Source organism: Simochromis diagramma, unplaced genomic scaffold (genome assembly GCF_900408965.1).
Source record: "Simochromis diagramma unplaced genomic scaffold, fSimDia1.1 OVJJ01000456.1, whole genome shotgun sequence".
Lineage (NCBI taxonomy): Eukaryota > Metazoa > Chordata > Actinopteri > Cichliformes > Cichlidae > Simochromis > Simochromis diagramma.
This window is the reverse complement of record NW_024387186.1, coordinates 832379-855790: the sequence shown is the minus strand read 5'-3', so window position 1 is coordinate 855790 and position 23412 is coordinate 832379. Positions and strand designations below refer to the sequence as shown.

Here is a 23412-nt window from a genome sequence, read left to right as displayed (position 1 = left end):
ACATGATTATATTCAAACCTCTGCTACTCCTCTTTACTGGCAACATAAACTCTGTGGTGTAATCAATACATATTCAATAAATCTATTTCTCCATAAACCCTCTAAAATCAACTTGATTAAATTATAAGAGTTCTTCCCCTTCTGCACTTGGTCTCTTCCTGTGACCTCAGATGAACCCAGAAGCTATAAAGCAGGAAGTAAAACTACATTTCCTCCTTTTGTTTCTGGAAGACAGGTAGGTAAGATAAGTTTAAACAATACAAATTAACAGTTGAAATAAAGAACATGTTAACTTAACAAACTTGTAGGGATTGATTTAAACCAAGATGTTATATAATCTGTAAAAGTGCAAAACATAAACAAACCCGGGATAGTAGATGTTTGCCTGTTGCAGACGACATGTGAAATATGGTTCAATCAAAACAAGAATGTTAACTAAGAATATGGACAAATGCTCTTCTCACCCACTTTGTCACACCTTCCTTGCTGCGTGTGTTACCTTGCTGTACGCTACCTCACAGGAGACGGTTTCTTCCCTCAGGCTGTTGCTCGGTGATATCAGACATTTACATTCACACGACTACTCAGTTACAGCTTCGTAAGACTTGGTGCAGCTTGTTGTTTTTTACTTGTTATCTCTCTCTCGGTCTGTATCTACCTCTGGAACGTATGCACAGCTGTAACTGATCTCAGGTCAGCAGCCAGCGTGTCCCAAAGAACAGAGCACTGAGACCTGACCCCAGAACAATTCAAAGAACTGCAGCTGATGGCCTGAGAGGTGAGATGTGCTGAACCACTCACAGCTTTCTGAACTAACAGAAGGATTTAAGGGTAACTCTTCAACACCGGGGTAGTGTGGTCACATGACTGTGGTCACATGTCATGCACCTGTGAGGTCGACCGGCTGATGAGTCTGAGAGTCCTGCAGCGTTACAGTAATCTGAGCTGTGTCAGAGGCAGTGTGATGTTAGAATTTGTAACCTCGGACATTTTGAAGTGACAGAAAGCAGTTCTGGCAACATCACCGATGTGATCATCATAACTCACATCATGTCAAAGTGACTTAAATATAAACAGATTTACATCAGAGGAAACGATAAGTACGCCTGTGTGTCATCCTGAGGCACTGAGCATGAGCAGTGTGCCTGCAGTCAGAGGAGCGTGTCACAGTCTGAGGGGGCGGGGCCAGACCTGCTGCTCTGCGTGTGCGTTCAGTCAAATCAGCTTCACCTTTACTCTGAATTTGAATGAAAACAAAGCAGAACTTAAAATACCAGCATGACACACACACACACACACACTCACACACTCACGCACGCACGCACGCACACGCACGCACGCACGCACGCACGCACACACACACTCTGCAGGACACAAGTGAGTATTTCACTGCAGTTTTGTTGTACTTGTACTTTTGATTTCTTATTCTGTACTTTTCAAACATGAAGCTGTGCTGCTGTGTACGAGTCACAATCATCCAATAGGACTTCCTGTGAGTCCACGGTCTGATTTGTCTCTGTGTACTTTGTGAAGCTCGTATTAACCAACCCGGATACCTGCGATCCGTCTGTACGAGCCTCATGTCTCTGCCCTGGATTCCTTCCTGCTCAGATGTTGTGGTTCCTGTGGACGCCCTGATGTGGACGCAGGCCCCACTCACAGGTCATGAACTTGAACGTGGCCGTCTCCTCACTCGGCAGCCGTGGGGGTAAAGCCTCTGGGCTCTTATTTTGAAGGTAAATGTCTGATGTGACCTGCAGCGCATGTCTGAAGGTTCAACCTTCGCTGCTCAGGCTGCACCTCTGATCTCTTTGAGGACGCGTCTCTATCAGACACATGCTCCTTGTCTCCATGGTGACAGAGTCACGTGTTTGTTTGTTGAGCTGAAATATAAAATGTGTGATGTCATCGTCTGGAATCTGACTCCATCTCAGCCCACAAGCACCGGAAAACATCAGGCCCAAACTAAGTGCCCCCCATAAGGTATCCAACTCAAATAAATCCTCTCACACACACACACACACACACACACACACACACACACACACACACACACACACACACAGCTGCTGTGAAGGGCAGCAGGGATTTGCTGTATCTGATGGTGTTGAGGGAAGCGAGCAAATGGTTGGAGAGGGGGTGTGTTTCTGTGTGTTTCTCTCTCTGCGTGCGTGTGTGTGTGTTTAAGGGCACTCTCAAGGATTTTCAGTGTTTCCTGTGAGCAACACTGCAATGATTTATTTCTCTGTTCCCTCTGAGCCGACAGCCTGATCCTGTGTGTGTGTGTGTGTGTGTGTGTGTGTGTGTGTGTGTGTGTGTGTGTCGTCTTGCAGCCAAACCTGCGGCTCAGATGGAAAAACAGGGAAAAAAAAGTGAGCTGGTGCATTCAGGCTCCTCTGGAAAGCGTAGCGTCTTCTTCGTGCTGTGAGTGAAGCTGCGGTGCAGACTGATCCGTGATAGGTTCATCCTGGGGACACTGTTTTCAGCATCAGTGCTTCCTGATTGTTCCCCCGGGAAATTCTCCAGAGTCCAGAGGGAACGTGGACAGATTAGCTCTTAGTAATTTCACACAAAAGAGACGAAATCTGCTCGCCTGCGAAAGCATCAGAGGGGAAGAGCGAGCACTTCTGCTGCACCTTTGAAAAGACGGCCGAACGTTTCATTTTACCTTCTCACAGCTGTTTCCTGCAGTTTAAACATGATTAGTTGTGTTTTTGTAGATTTGACTTGTGTATACAGTTTTATGTAACATGAACTACAGCCGCCTACGTCCCCGTCCGGCCGTCATTCAATGAGGCCACGCCCCTAAAAACTCAAACTTCAAGCCTTAATGTGAGTTCTAAAACCATGGTGGGCCCGTGACGCCATCTGCAGTTTGTGTATCAGGCTGTAAACATGTTTATTTTAACATGGGAGCCATGAGGACCGCCGGAACCCCCGGTGGACATTAGAGGAACTGCAGGTTCTGGTGATTAAATAGTTAATTTGTTAATGATTTAATTTAATGACGTGAAGCAGCTTTAACGTGAATCTGCAGCTGGACTGTGTGAGCGTGCTCGCTGTGCGTGCACGTTAATGCAGTTCTTATCAGCTGAGTCTTCAGCAGTCAACTTCCATTACAGTAATGATCAGATAAAAGCCATGAGTAATGACCTCACATACACACACACACACACATGCATGGTAAGAATAACAGTAATGAGGTCGACCCGCCCCGTCAGCGTGCAGTGTTTGAACACGTGCACGCTGCCCTGAAAATGCAGACGTGTCTGGACATTCGTCTTCATTTTTCCTGGCATCTGACTCAGCTCTGCACACAAAACCAGAGGTCAGCACACACAGGCAGGAGATGTGCGGACACGTTCAACTTCAGGCTTTTTAGACCTTTTAAATGAAATGTATACAAATGCTTCACCTGCCTGTGTCTCACCTGGAAGCCCACAGGCCTCAGTCTTTCACAGTCAGTCAGTGCCGCTGGACTCCGTCTCTGGCTGTGTGCCCGTGCAGAGTCTGCAGCAGCAGGATGATGATCCCGTCAGAGTCAAACAGAGCCTCAGTCTGCACATAGACTAAGCGCTGAGGACAGCGGTTGCATGGAAATGAGTCTCAGGAGAACACACACAAAACTCCGCCTCGTCTTTACGTTCAGAGGAGGGACCAGCAGGAAGTCTGCAGACTGATGACGCCATGAGGAGAGACAGACGGACGTTTGCAACACGACGTCGTCACAGAGAGGAAATCAGCTGAAGCATGCAGACTCTGTGAGACCATCTGGACAACCATATGTGTACACACACACGCACACACACAGACCTGTGTGTGTGGAGCTCCATCTGATCCAGGATCAGAGAGCAGAGCGTGAAGAAACCAAACTGAAACATTGACTCACACCTGTTCTGGTGTCTGAAGGTCTGAGGACGAGACCTCGGTGGATCCTGGTTCCTCGCCGTGTCGAACGCTCAGTGAGCACGCTGACGACTCACTCAACATGTCACGTTTCGAACCACCAGGACGGCGATGACAAAAACACAAATCAGCGGGTCCAGTCCATGGATCTCTTCCTGTTAAGATGGAGTTCTTTCTTCCCACTGTCATCATGTGGTGCACGCTCACGCAGACTTACCCAGAGTGCTTTGCTCCTGCTGTACAGATCCACATGATGGCTTCTCCTGCATGGCTGTTATATTTATTGTTTTGAGCTGCTTTCTTACCCGGCTGTGTAAATAAAGCTGAGTCTAAATGAAACTCTGTGTGTGTGTGTGTGTGTGTGAGTGTGAGAGAGCAGAACAAAGGTTTGTTTGAATAATGAAGCTCAGATCAGACGACAGCGCCGGAGTCGACATCAGAAGAATCAGATCAGAGCCGCAGATTAAATTCTTCAACTTTCTCTTGAATCCACGCACTCAGCTCTCGCTTACATAACCGATTCATGCGGTGGAGAGCCGGCGTGTGTGATGTGACGAGCTGAACTCGCTCTGAACTCTCTCTGAAAACAGCACGAAGATTTGTGATTCCACTAATTACAGCCATTAGTCATCGCTCTGAAAACACGGAGCCGGTTACAGCCTCCGTGGTGAGGAACAGTCAGGCAGAGCCACGGCAGCTCTCTTTAACCAACTGATGAGGCATCCCGAGAGCGAGGAAATCCTGCACAGCCTTCAAATACGGTTCAGACAAGGATGCATCATAAGAATCAAAGGCGATGAAACAAACCCGGACAATGATGCTGTCTTCATGTCCACCCGATGCTTCACAGGTGTCTGCGAGGAATCTCTGACTGCAGCCGGAGATTCTGCAGAAACAAAACGTCAGCGTTTACAAAGAAACAGGTCAGAGATCAGTTTGAGGAAGGAAATGACACAAAAATATGAGCATCGACCGGTTGGCAACAGGTTGCCGGTTGTCTCCGGGTGAAGTCTGCAACCAACATGTTTCAAAAGGCAAAATTTCCACGTCTCGATTCTCAGTTTCACTTGTCAGCGTCTTCCATGCAGACGTCAGGCGACGGCACCAGCAACCCGTCGGGGAATACAGCGACCGACTTTCTTAACGTTAGCCGGCAACACGAAGCCACAAACTTGTCACTGTGTAAACGGCATGCTCACCAATTAGCTGAGCAGGACTAGAACTACCCACCAAGCCACGTATGCACATCCTGGGACGATAACAAAGCAGGCCACGAATAGTCTTCATCGCACACAGTGTGAACATTGCATTACTCACATTAAACTGAGGCTCTGACCCGAGTCGGACAAGTTAGAGATCTGCAGAGTTCAGCTGTTCAGCTTCACAGCTGATTTATTTTTTTAGCCGTTCACAAGTTTCCACCTTGAAAGCAGCTTCTGTTGGCAGTGCCGCCGTCAGCCGCACAGACACACAAAGCAGTGTCATCAGTGTAACGATGAAAACATCCCACCAACACTGACAGCTGCATCCTGCCTGTGAGGCCGGACGTTATCCACGACGTATGCTGCATCGGCATCAGCTCGTTGACGAGAGGTCCAGAGCTGCATCAGGATCACACACTCCGTCACGTGAAGCACGGAGGTCGTTTACCGTCACACTTTCTGTGCTGAACAGACTGAAATATCTGAAGACGCGTTCGTTTTTAGTGATCCTGAAGCAGAGACGCTGCCGTCCTCTCCGGGACGTTTGGAGATCACAAGAGTTTCCAAAAAAGCTTTTGGTCAAACCTTTTCTTACTTTAGCTCATGTGTCAAAGTCAAGGCCCGTGGGCCACATCTGGCCCGGCGTACATTTATATCCGGAGATCATTTTATACAGAGTTATTATTATTGTTATGCATGGCCTGGCGATATGAGGCGCTAATAATATACAAGCTACAGTTCATGGACATGTATGATGCGGTGAAGGCATTTAACGTGAAGCTGTCACAAATGCACCAGTGCAACCTGCCTCACTTTCCCTGTTGCCGAGTAATGTTGAACCAAGTCAGCGGACTTTGCTGAGCTGCACCTGTGCAGATTCAGATGGAGCTGCAGTGTAATGATGCACTCAAGGAAAGTACGACACTGAATGTCCCGCACAGTTTATTAGCTCCACTCCTGCAGCAACGCCCAGCTCCGTCTACATGTGGCTCCAACCTTGTGTTTGCTGACATTTATTTTTTCTGGGGTTTTGGCAGCATGTTCATATTTCTAACTTGCATAATTTTGACAGGATATATTTTTATGAAGAGCAAAATGTTTAAAGTTTATTTTTTAAAATTTATTTAATCTGGAACAGGGTTTTAATAGTTTTGCAATTTTCATTAGTTTTTATTTTGATTTAGTTTTGACTTCAGATTTTAAATTTTATATCAGTTTTAATTAGTTTTTACCAATTGTTTGCTAGTTTAGTTTAGTTTTTATTTTTTTGAAAATCCTTAGTTTCAGTTTAGTTTTGATTAGTTTCAGTTATAGTTTTAGTTGTGTTTGCAATAATTAAGTGTAACAAAATCCCAGTTTCATCATATCAGTCATGCTCTTCTGCTTATCCTTGGTATGTTGCTATTCCAGCTACCATACCCTAATTTTGGTTCAAGTGAATTGATAAACTTTTTGAAGGCAATTGACTCACAGTTATGTAGATATCCCCGTCCTGTTGTCTCGGGATGCATCACGCTGCCTTGCCTGGGGTTAGCGTCTGTTTCTGGGGATGAGGGTTGAGTGTGCTCCCTTACCTTCTCAAGGTAAGCTAGGTTAGTCTTCTTGTTTGAGCTTTTCAAGTGCACTTTAAGGTTTGTGGGATTTTTTTCCCTTTAGAAATGTCCCTCATAATTTGTCTCTTTCCACTACAAGACACTTGCTTTATCCAAAACACAGTCATATTCAAAGTAATCCCAAATTGGACTCTGGCGCTTTCTCCCGACTTTTCCTGACACGATTCTGCGCGTGGACGGAGCAGCAACACAGATGACTCGACTAACGTACTGCCACCTGCTGGCATAATGAGACACAGCAAGAAAAAAAAAATCTGGAAACTAAACTTCATTTTCACCCTTGACTATTGTAGGACACGCACAATAGTCTGTTAACGAAAATGTTTTTTCACTTCTAGTTTTCGTTATTTCGTTAGTTTTCGTTAACGATAATAACCTTGATCTGGAATAATATTCCTGTCTGTTTTTATTCACATTTATGTTTAAAAAACAACAACATTGTTTTAGTGTTCAATAAATGTTTATCTTGTTTGGCCCGCGACCTAAAGTGTGCCTTGAGTTTGACGCCCCTGCTTTAGCTCATCTGGACCTGAGTCATCTGATTGTGTCATCTTTGCCTCATAAAGCACCTCAGAGCGACTGTTGTTGTGATTTGTTGCTAGATGTAGAAAGCTGTGTTGTCTGTCCGGCTCAGCGATCCGCAGACCGAACGGTGAAAAATGTGCCCATAAAAAGGTTCGATGCAAAGGTCAGAAGTGTGACGCAGCTTAAAACACTTGTGATCAGGCTGAGCAGCAAACAGGAGCTTACAGCTGGGACAAAGCCCTCACGGGTCAGAGGCAACACCGAGTCAGGACACGGGCGCTGAAAGTCCACATTTAATGAAGCATAGAAGGTAAAGCACCATTGTTGGCATACACAGGTTTTATACACACATCAGTAACAGTCGTCTCCAGCTGCATATGTGAACATTTACAGAGTGGAGGTGATGCAGGAAAAAGCAAATAGCTCAACACAAAGGCAGAACAGCACATGGCAGCTTTAATGAGCTTTATATGGCTTTTAAAAGCTGAAGAGCTATTTATATCCTGAACATGTAAACTGTGGCCCCGACCAATGAGAAGAGAGGACTGGAAACTGAAACCTCTCGAATATCTTATTTTGAATCCTCTTCGTTCCGTCATCGCAGAATCAGATGAGACGACGGAGGCGAGTGCGTGAAACATCCCTGCAGGACACGTTTAGCACAAACACGTCCACAAGCAGAGCTGAAAACTGACATTCAACCGACGTCCACAGACCTCACACACTGATACTCGTGTCAGAGTTTGATTACAGGATAAAAACGGGAGAAAACCACAGAGTTTCCATTTCTGTGTCTACATCCTTAAACACTTCCTGCTTCCAGCTGACCTCGGTAAACACGCTGCTGTGTAACTGTTAGTATAAAAAACAGATGCAGTAGAAACATTCGTGTTAAAAAGTTAGACTCGAGTATAAAGTCATAAAAACCCAGATCAGAACCTGTCAGTACCGTGTCGGCTTTTCTCAATGCACCAAGCAAATATATTAGGCTTTAAATAGATTTAATCAAAAACATCTCAGGACCTGAAAAAGAGAGAAGCATTTACAGGCATTTGGCGTGCTGCGCAACAGCAAAGGTCACGTGATAATAAATACAAACCAAGGCTACATACAAACAACAGAACACCAGCGTTACGCCGCCACCCCGTCCGCTGACAGCTCATCTCAAAGTGCAGGAAATAAAAAGGTTACTGTGGCGAGAACCTCCTCAAACCTCACACCAGGTTTTAAAGGAGTCCAACAGAGCCGCAGTGACGAAGAACCACGGCAGGAACCACCGTGGAAACCACGGCGAGATCTACCGCGGGAACCACCACGGGAACTACCGCGGGAACCACTGCGGGAACCACGGCAGCAACCACTGCGGGAACCACGGCAGCAACCACTGCGGGAACCACGGCTGGAACCACCGCGGGAACCAGGGTCCAAATGAAGCTCAAAGAGCCAAAAAGTCCAGAAGTCTGACGGCAGAAAGTTCTAGACTAATTTCCTGCGTTACAATCAATTTTTTAAAAAGGCAAAAAGGCCCAGCGTGAAGCTACAGGAGGAACCTGCTGACAGTCCACGCCTCGACGTCGGAGAACCCCAAAAATGTCACTGTGTTCCTCATTATTTTGTCCTGACACACATAACAAACCGGAGGAACTCTGACTGCCCGGACAGACCCTGGACAATCAGTCCCTTCAAGTTCTTGGACTTTTGGTGGAACGTTGGAGAAACTCTGAGGAACCAGACTAAAGTTCCACTTCTAGAACAGATCAGAGGACACGAGGCTCGAGTCCAGGTTGCTTCTGACAAATATGTCGTCAGACCGAACCGCCGCCACCGGATGTTTCCACACATTTGCTCTAAATTATTTCTGGCTTAATCAGTGAGTGACGCAGTTGTCAGTGAATCTATCAAGACTCAGCTCCACTGCTCGGCACAGACCGAGGAACCAATCGGGGAAGCCAGACGGTGGTGGCGAAGGCGGCCTTCAACGCGTTTGAAGCAGCGCGGTTCCGGGTTCAGCCGAGTCACGTGTTGGACCAGAGAAAGGACAGGAAAGTGATTGGCTGGACCCAAACCACACCTTCACGTCATTACAGAAACAAAGCATCTCATGCTGCGTTTGAGGGAAGTTGGAAATAGAAAACTTTTACAATCAAAGCATTTTTAGATTTTTGGATTGTAAGAACAGTGAAAGGATGAAATTCAAAGATGCTTTTTTAAGTTTAAGAAAATTATGCTTGTTTATACATTTCCTACTTTAACAGATGTTAATTTCTTTGATGTCCTGAACTATTGTACCCAGAGTCCAGGTGAATCACTCAGTGTTGACCTTCAGGTTGCTTCCCTAGATTTCTGAAGAGTGGGACCAGTAAGCAGGTGGTGTGGTTTCCAATCAGGTGGCCTGGTTTGTCGCATTTAAAAATGACAGTGAAGACCACAAGCAGGGGAAGAAACACATTTACTAGGTCACCGAGCTGAGCTCGACTGCGTTTGCCTAAAATGTACTTTAATTACAAAAGATCCAATCAGAACAGTTTATTTGTAGAGAATCAACAGATAAACCAGGTGAACCAAACTGTGCCGCCACCCTGCGTCTGTCCACCGGGTTAGTGTTGGAAAGAGTCAGGTCAGGGCTGGGTAAACTGGGTTTGGGTCAGGCCCACCTGAGGCACGTGGGTAAGGCAGGAGTGGCTACGGTCCAGTCTGGGAGGTTACACGGTGGTCATGAGCTTCAGCGAGCCCGACCTGAATCGCAGGATCTTCTTCTTCAGGTTGTGAGATGCCTTAATCTTAACAAAAGCCTTTGCCTGAGCTGACATCATTTCCTGCCCCGTCGCCCTGACCCCAGCTCCCCCCAGCTGGCCCCGCCCCCTGCCCATGCCTCCCCCACCACTCTCCTCCGTATCGCTGGTGTTGGTGCTCTCCTCCACGCACTCCTCCTCGCTGGACTCGCTGTCTCCAAAGCAGTTTGTGGTGTAGTTCGACCTCTCGTCTTCGCTGGTGTCCACGATGGTGGAGTGAAAGAGTGAGGCGCACTCAGCTGAGTACTCGGAGTCACTTCCTGCTGTGTATGAGTACGGGCTGGTCAGCCGTGCTCCGGCGGGCGGGTACACGCTGCTGTTCAGCAGCTCCTTTCTCTGACGCCGCTGAGCACGTCTAAACGCCTCGTCGTACGGGACCTCCATCATGGCTCGTAACCGCCGGTAATCGTTCCTTTTGTACTTTGGTTTGGCCACGACCACGACCTGGTTGCGTCCGTGGTGATGGTGGTGGTTACCACTGCAGCAGTGATGGTTTCCATGGTGATGGTGCTTGGATATGCTCGGTCGTGCGCTGTGTAGTGCCGATGGGGGCTGTCTGTCCAGCACTCGGCCTTCTGGGATGGATGCAGGTAGGCGCTTTATTCTTGAGGAAGCAAATCTCTTGGAGACTTTAACGTGGGCGGAGCCTCCATCTTCCAGGAGGTGGGACCTGTGGCGGAGTTTGTCCTGTCTTCTCTCTGGTGGAGGCTCGCTGTGCTCAGAGACATGACTCGTCTTCATCAATGAGCTCCTCACCTTCACATTCTTGAAGCCGCCCTTGCGGAGTCTGTGCTGGTGGGCGGGGACATACCTGTTGGTAACCGTGTGACAGCTTCCTCCTTCGCCGGCTGCTTCGTCCTGACTCTGAGAGGAGGACCCCACACTGGTGAGCTCCAGTGCTGACCTTCCTGTTCCTGGACTATTCCTGGGAGTACTCGACTGTGTTTTCATGACTGGAGCAGATTTCAGGAATATCTCCTGGTCCGGGGGGCAACATGGCGGTTTGACCTCTTTGGGGGCGGGGTTAGCTTTGGGACTGCCCAGGTCCCTGAAGTTTTTAGGAAGAGTTTTGGCAGACAGCGTGGCGTGAGGAAGATCTGCTTTGCTCTTCTTTCTCAGACTGTTGGTGCTGCTGTCGTGGTTGTTGGCAGAGCAGCTGCTCTGTACGTCGTACCGAAGAGGAGAGCCGGACTCGCCGCTGCCCCTCCTGAAGCCATCGTGCGTCGCCTCAAAGCCGCCATTCTTCAGTACGCTCTGGGTCTCCTGCTCCTCCAGTTTCCCGTCCACAGACCACTGCCTCTGTGGAGACGAGGTCCCAGCTCCCTCTGCCGATGTTCCTCTAGCCGTCCACGAGGCTTTAAATTCGGATGCACTCAGAGTCCCAAAACCAGAGCCAGGGCCGGACACCTGCCTCACACACAGACTAGCCTGCCTGAGGATGCTCTTTGAGGGGTCGGTGCTGATGCTGGTCCTGGGTTTGCTGGTCCTGATTGGCTGGACCTTCCTCTGGAGCAGACTGTAGATGTAGCTGTCCAGTCGCTTATGGGAAGGAGTCTGTGAGGAGGAGGCCGGCCAGGAGTAGCTCTGAGATACATGGGGGGCTGAAACAGAGGGGGGAAGAGCTGAGGTGTCTGCCTCATCTCTGCCGGGACCTCCGAAACCCAACATCTGCAGAAAGGCGGGGCTTTGGACCACCACGGCGTGCAGAGGACTTGGGTAGCGATAAACATCGTTGCCGTTTCGGGCCACCAGGTCACAGTGGTATTTAGACTGAGGCTCAGTGGAAAGAAAGGACGAGGCTGCATCCACAGTGGGCGGGTTTGGAGCCGAGAGCGAGCGGCGGACCGTACCAGAAGACGATGACTCATCACAAAGCCCTCCAACCAGGACGTCACACTCCAAACAGCTGGCCAGCTCATCTGCAGACAGAAAGAAGGCGACATTAGCGAGCAGTCGGGGGTGTTCGTTTACATGGCGAGCGCGTGTGATGGTGAGCGTGTGCCCTCCCCTCACAGCTTCAAACGTAAACACTGTGAGCTTATTTTAACGCCGCTGTGTTTGCTAACAGCTGACAGGAAGTTCAGGGAGAGCGGGCCGTTTCCAGGCAGCGCTGCTCTGACGAAATGCTCGGCTGTTTGGGTCGCTGTGGAAGCTCGGGCATTAGTAAGTGGAACATTCTTTCAGTGGAGACAGTGTGCTGTGAAACGCTAACCCTCCACACCCACTGCTCTCCCTGCAGTGGAAATCAGACTGAACACAGCGTAACCGCATGGGCCGGCTCACGGCCGAAAACGCCGTTTCCTCAGCAGCTGAAGTCTGGGAACAAAGCCGAAGCTCCGCCGACCTCGCGGGGCCAACGAGAACGCCCACGCTCGCACATCAGACACAAACACGACCGGCGGCTTGATCAGCTTCACAGCAGCTCTGAGCTCCCACAGGAAGGAAGGCGGAGCTACGAGGCATCGACACACACACACAGAAAACACACACACACACACACACACAGAAAACACACACACACACACACACACACACACACAGAAAACACACAAACACACACACAGAAAACACACAAACACACACACAGAAAACACACAAACACACACACAGAAAACACACACAGGTTGTTACTCCACTGTGATGGGCGGAGCATTAAAGTGCCGCCGGTGTGGCGGCGTTCTGGCAGGTGTCGGTCAGCTGCAGCCGATAACGTTAATGAAGCGTCGCTGATGTCTTTCTCGCTGTGATGCACCGCGCTCTGCAGCGGGGTTGGGTCTCACGCCGGCACTCGGGGGCTTCGTGGACACAAATAATCAGAGAGGCAGGAATGAAAGAGAGCGTGAAGCGGACGTGCAGACGGCCCGCGGCGCCTGAACATGACCATAGAAGGTGACGCTGCAGCGTCTGGCGGTGCGTTCGGGCTGGTCGTGGAGTACTTGTTGCTGCAGATCGGTCGCACAGAGACAGAAATGCGTGGGCGTGTTCACGCCGCTTATCTGATGATGTGTTAGTGCCAAGTATGAGCAGTGCCTCAGGAAGCCTGCAGCGCTCGAGGTTTGTTTAAAGGAATCTTCTCTGTGCCGCCAGAGGAAGCCGGCAGACTCCCGCTGGAGGTCAAAGGTCACAGAGTGGCTCGTTTTAATGCAGACAGACTGGCTTTGGGGCGCTTTTTCAGCGTCCTGTGGGATCTGCAGGCTTTGCTCACGCTGAGCAGCGAGACTTTAAACTGATGTTAGTTAAAGTGCTCCACGAGGTCTGCATCCTTCAGCCTCCAAACATCCCCAGCTGTGACCCAACACGCCGTCATCCTTAGAGACATGCATCTCGAGGACGTCTTGATGAGCACGAGGAGGCTGCAGGCCTGCTGTAACCGAGGACCGAGCTGGTCCTCCACAGCTCCACAGCCAGCCGCTTCTAAACCAGCTGCCATCATCAGGAATCTAACACGTCCACCCAGTAATCTGAAAGCTTTTATTCTGAAAGTCCAAGTCCTCCTCTGTGTGTGTGTTTGTGTGTGTGTGTGTGTGTGTGTGTGTGTGTGTGTGTGTGTGTGTGTGTGTGTGTGGGGTGTCAAGTCACTGTGTGTGTGTTTATACATCAAAGTGACCAAATGGATAGTTGAGTCATGTGACATCAAAGAGCAGAGGTGAGGAGGGACTGTGTGTGACCTCACAACAATCAGCTGTTTGCTCACACCTGACAGCAGGTGTGAGCAAACAGCTGCAGTAGCTGCAGCAGCGCACATCTGGACGCCACGCTTGTTGCCTTGAACAAACGTTTTAGGGTCCGCGGCAGGAAGTGGCGCAGCAGATTTCGATCGGACGGTTTTCATCAGCACGGGTCTGTGCGAGGTCACGGCAACTTCCACCATCTTTTACATACAGTCTATGAACAGAGTGGCGTTTCCCGCCTAGAGGGCACGCGTACCTGTGGATGGCAGGCGTCCGTCGGCGTCGGCCGTCGAGCAGAAACATTCGCTGAAGACCGAGTTAGACGAGTTGGAGAGCGAGCCGGACACGGCGTCGCTGAGGTCGTAGAAACCTGAGGGAGGGAGGAGGCGGGATTAACAAAGCTCAAATTTACATCTATCGTCATGGCAACAGTTAAAGACCTCACTTTCAATCTGACATTTTTTATTTTGAAACTTGTTTTTCTGCTCAGCTCAAAACTTCTGAATCTGAAAAATCATCTCACTTCCTGTTTAATCAGTTTAACCTCCACCAGTCACAGCGCGCACACACACACACACACACACACACACACACACACAGACACGCACACACGCACACACACGCAGACGCACACACACACACACAGACACGCAGACGCACACACACACATACACACACACACGCAGACACACACACGCAGACACACACACACACACACACACAGACGCACACACACGCAGACGCACACACACGCAGACGCACACACACGCAGACACACACAGACACACACGGCGTACCTGAGCTCGGTCGGCTGTCGGGCTCATGTGACGTCCTGGTGTCCAATCGCAGGTCACTGATTTGTTGGTCGAGCTCCTGCAGCTGAGCGATGAGGCCTGCGTCCCGCCTCCTCAGACAGTTCTGACATACAAACAGCTGAGATCGCACACCGCCGTGACAACAACACACAACAATAACCACAGCCTGAATGACTAACAGAGAATAAAAGGTGACAATCTGGACTTTTGATTTATGTTATTCACAGACGACCTTTGACCTTTGTATTAAAATCAGTCAAAAGTATTTTTCTTCATTTTAAAAACATTTTTATGGTTTTTATCTTTGAGGTTTCTGAACTTTTAAATCTGGACTTTTGTGTTTTTGTCATCACGTGTGCAGCAAAAGTCAAACTCAACTTTTCTCTTTTCACGTATTTCTAAAAAAATATTTTTCTCTTTATTCTCAGGTTTTTATTTTCAGGCTCGAACTTTTTTCTTGTTTCGTTTTAACCGTCAAAAAAAGACCCTCCGTCTGAGGGTTTCCTCCTCGCCGCCGTGGGGTCTGCTGTTTCCTGTTTCATCTCTGCTCCGAACATCAGAAGAAGAACAGGAGCACTCATCCCAGAGAGAACACACCTGAGATCAGCTGAAAGATCAAACTTCAGGAGCACGCAAGGGAGGCGGAGCTGATGTGAAGACCTCAGACTCAGAGCAGTAACGCTGCCCCTGATTGGTCCTGCTTATAAAAATAAAAGCTTTGAGCACAAACAGAAGAAAACCGGAGGCTCTTATCAGTGTGAGACCAGACACTGAAGGTCAGAGGTCACAGAGACACCAAAGATCCTGGATGGTCCTGGGACAGACCACCGGGCCTCAGACCGTAAGATTATTGATTACTGATTATTGATGGAAGAACAGGAAGCAGCTCAGACTTCAGACAAATCAGCGTCGACTACACAGGAAGTACCAGCTGACTCTAACATCCAAAATCACCTCAAACATTTTTCACATCGAAACGTCCTGAAAGGCATTAAGGACAAACAGGAAGTCATGTGACAAAACATGTTGCTATAAACAGAGACCGAAGGTAACAAATTGACACACACAAACACACACAAACAGGCTGAAGCAGCCCCTCCCCCACTACAATGGAAAACATGCGGGCTATGCGGCGCTGCTGCGGGTCATGTGCTGCATTCCTGCAGCTGAACTGCAACACACACACAGCTGCTGCCACCAATACATCATCAACAGTCGATCAATAATAAAGGATCATGTGTGTGTGTGTGCGTGTGTTACTCTGTTGTGTGTGTGTGCGTGTGTTACTCTGTTGTGTGTGTGTGCGTGTGTGTGCGTGTGTGTGCGTGCGTGTGTGTGTGTAACCCATCCAGCTGTTTTCTCTATCAGCTGCCTGCTGGCCTCAGTTTCCACGTGGTGATATTTTAAACCAATCGGGACGAAGCGGCTTCGGTCAGATCGATGCTGAGGCTAAACACGACCTCACACACACACGCAGCCGTCCTGCAGCACTGAGCATGCTCCAACTATAAAACACACGTAGAGGACTTAAAGGTTTAAATTCACTATCTACCTGACTCCATTCAAAAAACACAGATTTTAGCTCAGAGTGGCTTCAGTGGCCCAGTTAATGCCCGAAAAGACACAAAAACACAAACTAATCGGGACAGCCCACCTGTTCGCCCAGGTAACACTGTTTCTACTCACAGCTTGCTGTATGTCTGCTCGTTCATCTTTACGAATTCACCCTAAGAAACGTTTAAAGGACCTCTGTGAGCCTTCAAAATAAAAGCCTGCCTCTTCACCATCATGCTGTTCCAATAAAGAGCAAAGAGCTGACCTCATGACTGCGTCGGTCCTCAGCGCTTTAATGTGCACCAGCACGATTTCCGTTTCAAGCCTGGAAGCTCCTCCCTGCTGCGTTCACTGCCCCAAACGCTCTGCAGCCCACCACAGAGCAGCCAATCAGGCGCCAGCGTCGGTCTGATCGTAAAAACAGAGCTGATGTCACAAATCAATCAGCTGTTCCAAAAAGAACAAAAACACCATGTTTAACGACACTGATGTCCCTATAAAGTTACAGGTTACTGTAATCAGATTACTCTGTTCCGACACCTGTGCAGCGATCGGCTGGTTTCAGTGAAGAAGCTCGAGCGGCACTGCGGCCGACGGTCTGCACCAGCCGACAGCGAGCGGCATGAGCCACGGGCCAATCAGAAACCTCCAAACAGCAACATGGTGCCCAGCCTGACGTCAGAGCAGTACATACTACAGTACAGTACACACAGTGCTACTGCACACAGTACACACAGTACACACAATACTACTGCACACAGGACAGTACACAGTAGGTCAGAGGTCAGAGCAGCCACTCGGTTCAGAGTTTGTGGACATTACGGGTCGGACCAGAATAGCTGTGAGACACGGAGCGTTCTGAGCGCACTCAGTCCGTTCTGAGTCTGATTTTAGAGAATGAGTCAGCCGCCTGGTTTGTGTCTCAGCTGAAAGTTGAGCTGCAGAGTTTCCAGCCGCTCGCAGGAATCTCCATTTGTTCGTAAGGGGAGGGGCGGGGCTGAATGTGGTGGGGGGTGGGGGGTCACTAATGCAATCCAGACTGCGAGGAAGAGCTTCAGCTGCAGGACAGACAGCAAACAAATGCTCGACCAGCTCAGACATGTGAGCCGGGAGCAGATCTGAGGTCAGATCCTGGACAAGAACACAGCGCCCGCATGTCCAAGCTTCCCAACGTGCACCTGAATGTGCCTTGACCGAGCAGATGAAGACGAGGAGACTCTTCCTCCCCTCTGTGCGGCTCCATCCTGTTTGACTTCACGCCCACACTTCAAAGCTCTTACTGACACGCCGGCGTGTGAGGAGTGGCACCTGAACGCAGCACGGGGACGACAGCTGACGGTCAACTGACAGGAAGTGCTCTCAGTGGAGATCCAAGTGAAGGCCGGGCCGGTTCCAGCGTTTCCACATCTTCAGCTTCAACCTGACATCAACCTCGGTGTGACATCACTTCCTGTTTTTCTTCTTCCCAACTTGAAGCTTCCTTGGTCTCTGACCTTTGACCTTTTTGGTTTCAGCTTCACGTCAGCCTGAAGCTGTGTTCGTGCGCCTGTGTTTGGGTCAGTGAAGCTCTGGATTGTGGGAATGAGGCACATGATTGGTTGCAGCCGTCCACGTGATGCCGAAGTTTGAGCGACAAAACAGCCGATTTAGATGTGCCTCACACCTTCACTTCCAGCTCCGCCTTCAGCTCCGCCCTCAGTGAACACCTTCCTGATACGTTTCTGAACTCAGTCGCTCATTTCAGGTGACGCCGACTCAAACAGGAAGTCCAGGTTTGTGCAGGTACGCAGATGTTCTCAAGTCCGACAACACTGCTGTGAATGTCTCCAGCTCGGAGACATTCACAGCAGCCACAGAGGTGTGACTGTCCCACAGCTGATGTAGGAGGCGTGGCCTGACAACAGGTGATTTTCCAATCTGATGAATCAGCAGCTTTGAGGCCTCATAGAAAATCTTCGGGAAAAATCAGAAGCCTGTTCCTCTTCCTCTGATAAATTATCGCCATGGGAACCACTGCTCTGGCATACCTGGCACAGGTGAGCTGATCTCAGGTCAGCCTGAGGTGTTCCTCAGGGCTCTGTGCTCAGTCCTCATCTCTGTCTGGTGCACACCCACTGTGAGGTTCCGCCTCCTCGTCTCTGCTGTTACCGATCGATCGATCAATTCTGTGTTTTCGCTGATTTTAACCTAAAATTTAAATTTAATAACTCGATTTTCTGAAACCCGCCCAGCAGGTTCAAATTCACCAGAAAGAAATAATTGATTTTGAATATTTATTGATGTAAATAACATAACATAAAGTTATTTCTTTATGATAACATAATGATGCATAATGATAAAATAAGTTTGTTTTACTCATTTTAATATAAACGTATACTTTTAATTATTAATGAACGACATTATTTTCTTTCACAAACACATTTTTAGTGTTTTTCATGTAAAATATGGAGAAGTGTAAATATTAAATGGTTTTTGCTCACATGTCATGGGAGATGATCAGCTGACTACCTGCAGCTCTGCACGTGACCGTCAGGCTGACCACTCCCTGCACCCTGACCCAGGCTCACAGAGGTCAGAGGTCATAGACAGACACAGGTGAGGACCTACCAGCTGTTTCCGGAGCAGCAGGATGTTCCCCTCCAGCAGTTTCTCCTCTGAGCTCAGCTGAGCCTCTCGCGGCTCCCGGAGCTCCAGCGCGGCCCGGACCAGCACCTCCTGCCGCCGCCGCAGGAGCTCCAGCTCCCCGAGCACGGACACGGAGGCCTCCAACCGCTCTCGGACCGCCGCTTTGTCCCGCCTGGAGGTCCCGGACGGCAGCATCTCCCAACAGAGCTCAGGGCAGGAGCATCCCGCGGAGACACACCTGCCGAGCCCACCTGGACCTCACCTGAAAGCCCCGGAGCGCGAACCGGGCCCTCAGGTCTCCGCCGGTGCCGTCGGCAATTCGCTGCGGGGTGTCCTCGGGCGGTCCGCAGGGAGCTCCGAGCCTCCCCGGAGCCGCCGCCGCACGCACAGAACCCGAGAGAAGGCGCAGAGATGCGGACAGAGCTGGGAGCTGCTGGCGCCACCGAAGCTCCGAACACACTGAACCTCCGCTGCACGCTCTACCACTAAACCCCGCCCCCTGTGCACAGACAAGCCCAGCAGACAAACGCGCGCTTCCTTTCCTCTCTTTCAAAATAAAAATACCTCAGTTTCACTTTTTATACTGCAGAAGAGCTCATTCCATACCCCTAAGGGATACGCACGCTGTGAACCAAGAACACGATTCAAGCTTTCATGTAGATTTTGAAAATGTGTTTTGAGACTTGATTTTTGAAGAAACGAGGCCCAATCGTCACAGTAAATATGAACAAACACAGTCATCAACGTGAGCATCAGGACAGATGATCAATAATATCAGTCATAAAGTTCATTAAAACTACAAACACATTCGATCATTTTCAGGAAATTAAGCATATAAAAGAGAAATCGTCCCAGTGGATAGTGAGCATGCTGAAATATGAATTTATTATCATTTACGTTTGTGTCTGCTGTTCTGATCTCTGCTCAGGTGTTTGCAGCAGAAACGAGTTTTTAACTTATGACTGGAGTCGAATGACTGCAGACGAGAGCAGCAAAAATACTGAACCATTGTCAAGGCTTTTGTTTTAACATCGGACCGAGCATGGGGTTTTATTTTGGAGGGCGGAGTCAGGGCACTTCCTGCCTGATCATATTAATTAGCGTTAGCATGATGCGCTGCAGCTCAGGCCGGTCTGTTCTCTGACGGTTTCCCGCAGGTCCTAAAGCCGTCATCTGTGCGATGTTATTAGAACCGCTTCGTGGTTTTAATAAACCACAAAATGGAAACATTTAGTTTCTATTTTTTATGTTACATTAGAATTTATTGTCACTAAAAAAAGGGAATAACTGCAAACAACAAACAAGTTCTACCAAAACCAAACTTTTTATTAGAAGCTTTTATTTTTCTACCAGTTCATTTGCAGAGGCGGGGGGCGTGGCTGAGAGCTGAAATCGTGTTTGTACGCGTCATTACTTTGACTAATCTTTATTGTTCTCCTGCAAACAGCTGAACAGACAGTGACAGGTCCTTTGTGTGGTTTTTGGGTCACAACAGTCTCAGTCAGCTAATGAGGTCATGCTTCATTAACACGTTAATGAGGCGCTCACAGCACAGCGCCCCCTGCTGACCACGGTCGGCAGTCACTCACTGTCTGACAGGCCGAGACCTCGTGAAGCTGATCAGAGATCAGACAACATAAAACAAATCATCAAAGTGTAGCGAGGCAAGGAGGGTGTCTTGGAAACCTCACAGTGCCAGAACATGGCCTTTATCTCAGACTGGGCGGGGCTATGATGGCGTGTGAGGTGTTCCTCTCACAGGTAATGATGATGGGTGGATGATGTGGACGGCGTACCGGTTTGTCGTGGTGGAGCAGCTGAGCGTGAAGGTGAAGTTGACCTGTGGTAGGACACGCTACACTTGACCAATCAGAGCTCTAACAACGCTGCGCTGAGAAGCCTTTGTTCTTCTGTGCAGCGACTTCCTGTTAAGCTCCTGTGATGTCATGGCGTCGGGCCTTTTCATGAGGAATAAGTAATCTGCTGAGTCTCAGACCCAGAAATCCTCCTAAAAACCTGGAGCCTGCTCTCTGCTGCAGCTCGGGACAAAACGTCCTGTTAGAAAGAACTAATCGGCTTGTCACCTGTCGACCAATCAGGCGAGCCGGCGGGCTCAAAGACGCCGCTGAGGAACACAAAAAGGCAGCAGAACGGTGCTCCTTCAGGTTCAGCCTGAAGGTTTAAAGGGACGGGACCAGCTGCTGATGGGGGAGCAGGAAGTGATGCGTTGCCCTGACGACCCTGCATGTGTTACCTGGTGATGGTTCCCGGAGTCCTCAGGGGGATGCAGACTTTAACGTCCAAATCATCCACATCTTCAGCTCCAGCTCGCTCTAAGGTGGAGCACTTCAGACATCTTGAAGGTCACGAGAACCTCCTTAAGCCATCCTGAGCCCCGCCTCCTGCGAAGGACCGCCCCAGCTCATCGACAGATCGTCGATGAGCTTCAGTTCCTCAGATGTTTACAGGACAAACTAATTTTTAACCATCAGAGCTCCAGACAGAGGGCAGCACACGATGACCACACGATGACATCTCATCTTCTGCTTTGGTGGAGCTGAACGTCATGACAACAAACTTCTGTTTTACAACAAAAAAAAAAAAAAAACACACAGGATGGAATATTGATCAAGACCGGAGGAGCAAACGCAGCTCCATGAAAGTTTCTGTACATATTTATGGATCAGTAACACACACACACACACACACACACACACACACTCTCTGTTCTGCTCAGTGCAGCACTCGAAGCATCCTCGCTCTCATGTTTGTCTTTAATCCCTGCAGAAAATCATTTTTCTGATTATTTCTCAGCTGACCTGAACTTCAGCCTCGTTAACTGTGAAATGAGATCTTTGAGTCAGGGCTCAGCTGATCAATCAGAAACACGACTGCAGGTAGAGAAGCAGTGTGTGTGTGTATGTATGTGTGTTTCCTGTGGCTGGAGATTCGCTGATCATCTGCAGCTTAATTAAACCTGCACAGAGTTCAAGCCTCTTTCTGAGAACATCGATCGTCACACAAACACACGGACCCTCAGAGAGCCGATTGATCAGCCTGATCGATACTCTCTCTCACACACACCAGCAGACGTGCTGGATTCCTCACACTGTCAGGATCGTTTCACTTCTGATGAAATCATAAAATATTTATTTAGTTTACATAAAATAAATTTCTGTATTTTCAGCTCAGCTTTTATTGTGAAGAGCTGACTTTATCGCTGAGCTCTTACTGTCGTAAATAACAGCTTCCTGCGGGGTTTTCTGTGCTGGATTCCTCACACTGTCAGGATCAGTCTGCTACCACATGACCCAGAGGCCCCTGCAGATCTGTGTGTGTGTGTGTGTGTGTGTGTGTGTGTGTGTGTGTGTGTGTGTGTGAGCGAGCCCTGGTCAGTGTCAGTCTCACTGTCTCCCTCGCTGCTTCACTAATCCCATTTCCTCCCCATCATCCTTTTATCTGCAACACAGTCTGTGTTTGCTGAGTGTGTGTGCGCGTGTGCTGTGTAATAGGAAATGTTCCCATGGTTTGGACTTGCAGGCTGACTCTGTGATTTCGAATGACTGATGAGTAAAATTCACCGTGAAGGTGAAATACAAAGAAACACATTTTCCAATATGGCGATGCCGGGATGGTCCATCTGGTAAAGTAAATCCGTTGGGCATCTTTCTTTGCCTTTAGACAATAATTCTGATGGCCAAAGAACCAAACGGGACAGGCGGAAAAAAATTAATAAAAAGAAACATTTTCACATGAAGGCGACACCTGGAGAGTTTGGTTTACGTCTTTAAGCGTTGTCATGTCACAAAAGCAATAGAGTCAAACTATCGCTCTTTAAAGTCCATGACAGATGTGACACGAATCCTCCGTGGCCAGCAGGTGGCGCTGCATTTATGTAATTTGATTTTAAAGGTAAACTGTACAAATGTTTTTCACCATTAGATGGCAGTAGATCTGTTTTCCTACCCCTTCCCCTGGAGCCGTTGAATGGAGGAGTCGAGTCATCTGCGTTCTCTCCCAAGGACCGCGTTTTTACAGCAATGGCGTTTTATGGAGCCTCACATTAGTTCCACATGTTAGCAACATACGGTAGCTGTGCCACATTTATATTTACAGGTGAGAAGTTAAAAACCATCAGCTTGTTATCAGCACACATTCTAACTGTCCGATAAGAAGTTGCGGGAACTTTTTGAAGACTACGAACGCCCGCTGACAGGACTCTGACTCACACAAAGGCCCCGCCTTTCCAGATTCAACTGCATAATCCTGGCTAAACATGTTTTAGTCATTCAAGAGATCAAAAACATTAAATATGATCATTAAATATGATCGTACCGTTTACATCAGCTGTCTATGCCGGGGGAGAGGCGTCCATCTTTATTTACTCTGGGGGCTGTAACGCTTTGTGAAAGGAGCCGATACGAGTCAGCAAAGCTCACTGCTGACCAGCTGTTGAACATATGCTGAGCTGTCTGTAAGGGCTGCTGTTTAGCTGGGATCTCTGTTAGCTTCTATTAGCTGCTGTTTGCCCGGGTTAGTGAAACTTTATTTGAAGTATATCTAACATTATTAGAGTCTCAGAGAATAAACTCAAAGAGGATGGTGTTTGATTAAGATGTTCACTTGTCTCTTTGGGTTTTCGTTTCTTTGGTTAAGTGTAGCATTAAGCTTTTATTGCTGTGAGCAAATTTTAAAAATGAAGTTATTAT

The 23412-nt window shown here is 48.6% G+C and overlaps 1 protein-coding gene and 1 long non-coding RNA gene across 4 annotated transcripts; both read right to left on the bottom strand.

The window, feature by feature from the left end:
- Nucleotides 1-7521: 7521 nt before the first annotated feature.
- On the bottom strand, nt 7522-19171 carry dact1 (dishevelled-binding antagonist of beta-catenin 1). Of its 3 annotated transcripts, none has more exons than XM_040049802.1 (4): nt 18686-19171; nt 14507-14642; nt 13966-14079; nt 7522-11957 (listed from the first exon to the last, which is right to left on the bottom strand). In XM_040049802.1, the coding sequence occupies exons 1-4, from the start codon at nt 18896-18898 to the stop codon at nt 9949-9951; spliced, it is 2472 nt and encodes an 823-aa protein (XP_039905736.1). In that variant the 5' UTR covers nt 18899-19171; the 3' UTR covers nt 7522-9948. The 3 variants fall into 3 exon arrangements, with proteins under 3 accessions (XP_039905736.1, XP_039905737.1, XP_039905738.1); XM_040049803.1 differs by having other exon boundaries at nt 14507-14627; XM_040049804.1 differs by lacking the exon at nt 13966-14079.
- On the bottom strand, nt 14871-17117 carry LOC120745132. The gene is made up of 2 exons (XR_005698567.1): nt 16619-17117; nt 14871-16486 (listed from the first exon to the last, which is right to left on the bottom strand). It is a non-coding gene; the product is annotated as an uncharacterized LOC120745132 (long non-coding RNA).
- Nucleotides 19172-23412: the final 4241 nt, after the last annotated feature.

Bases quoted from the DNA above. Each gene is read 5' to 3' on its own strand.
- dact1 (XM_040049802.1), bottom strand. From the start codon at position 18,898: ATGCTGCCGTCCGGGACCTCCAGGCGGGACAAAGCGGCGGTCCGAGAG. The intron at 14,080-14,506 runs GTACGCCGTGTG...TCCCTCCCTCAG, and splicing joins CGACAGCCGACCGAGCTCAG to GTTTCTACGACCTCAGCGAC. The intron at 11,958-13,965 runs GTACGCGTGCCC...TTCTGTCTGCAG, and splicing joins CGGACGCCTGCCATCCACAG to ATGAGCTGGCCAGCTGTTTG.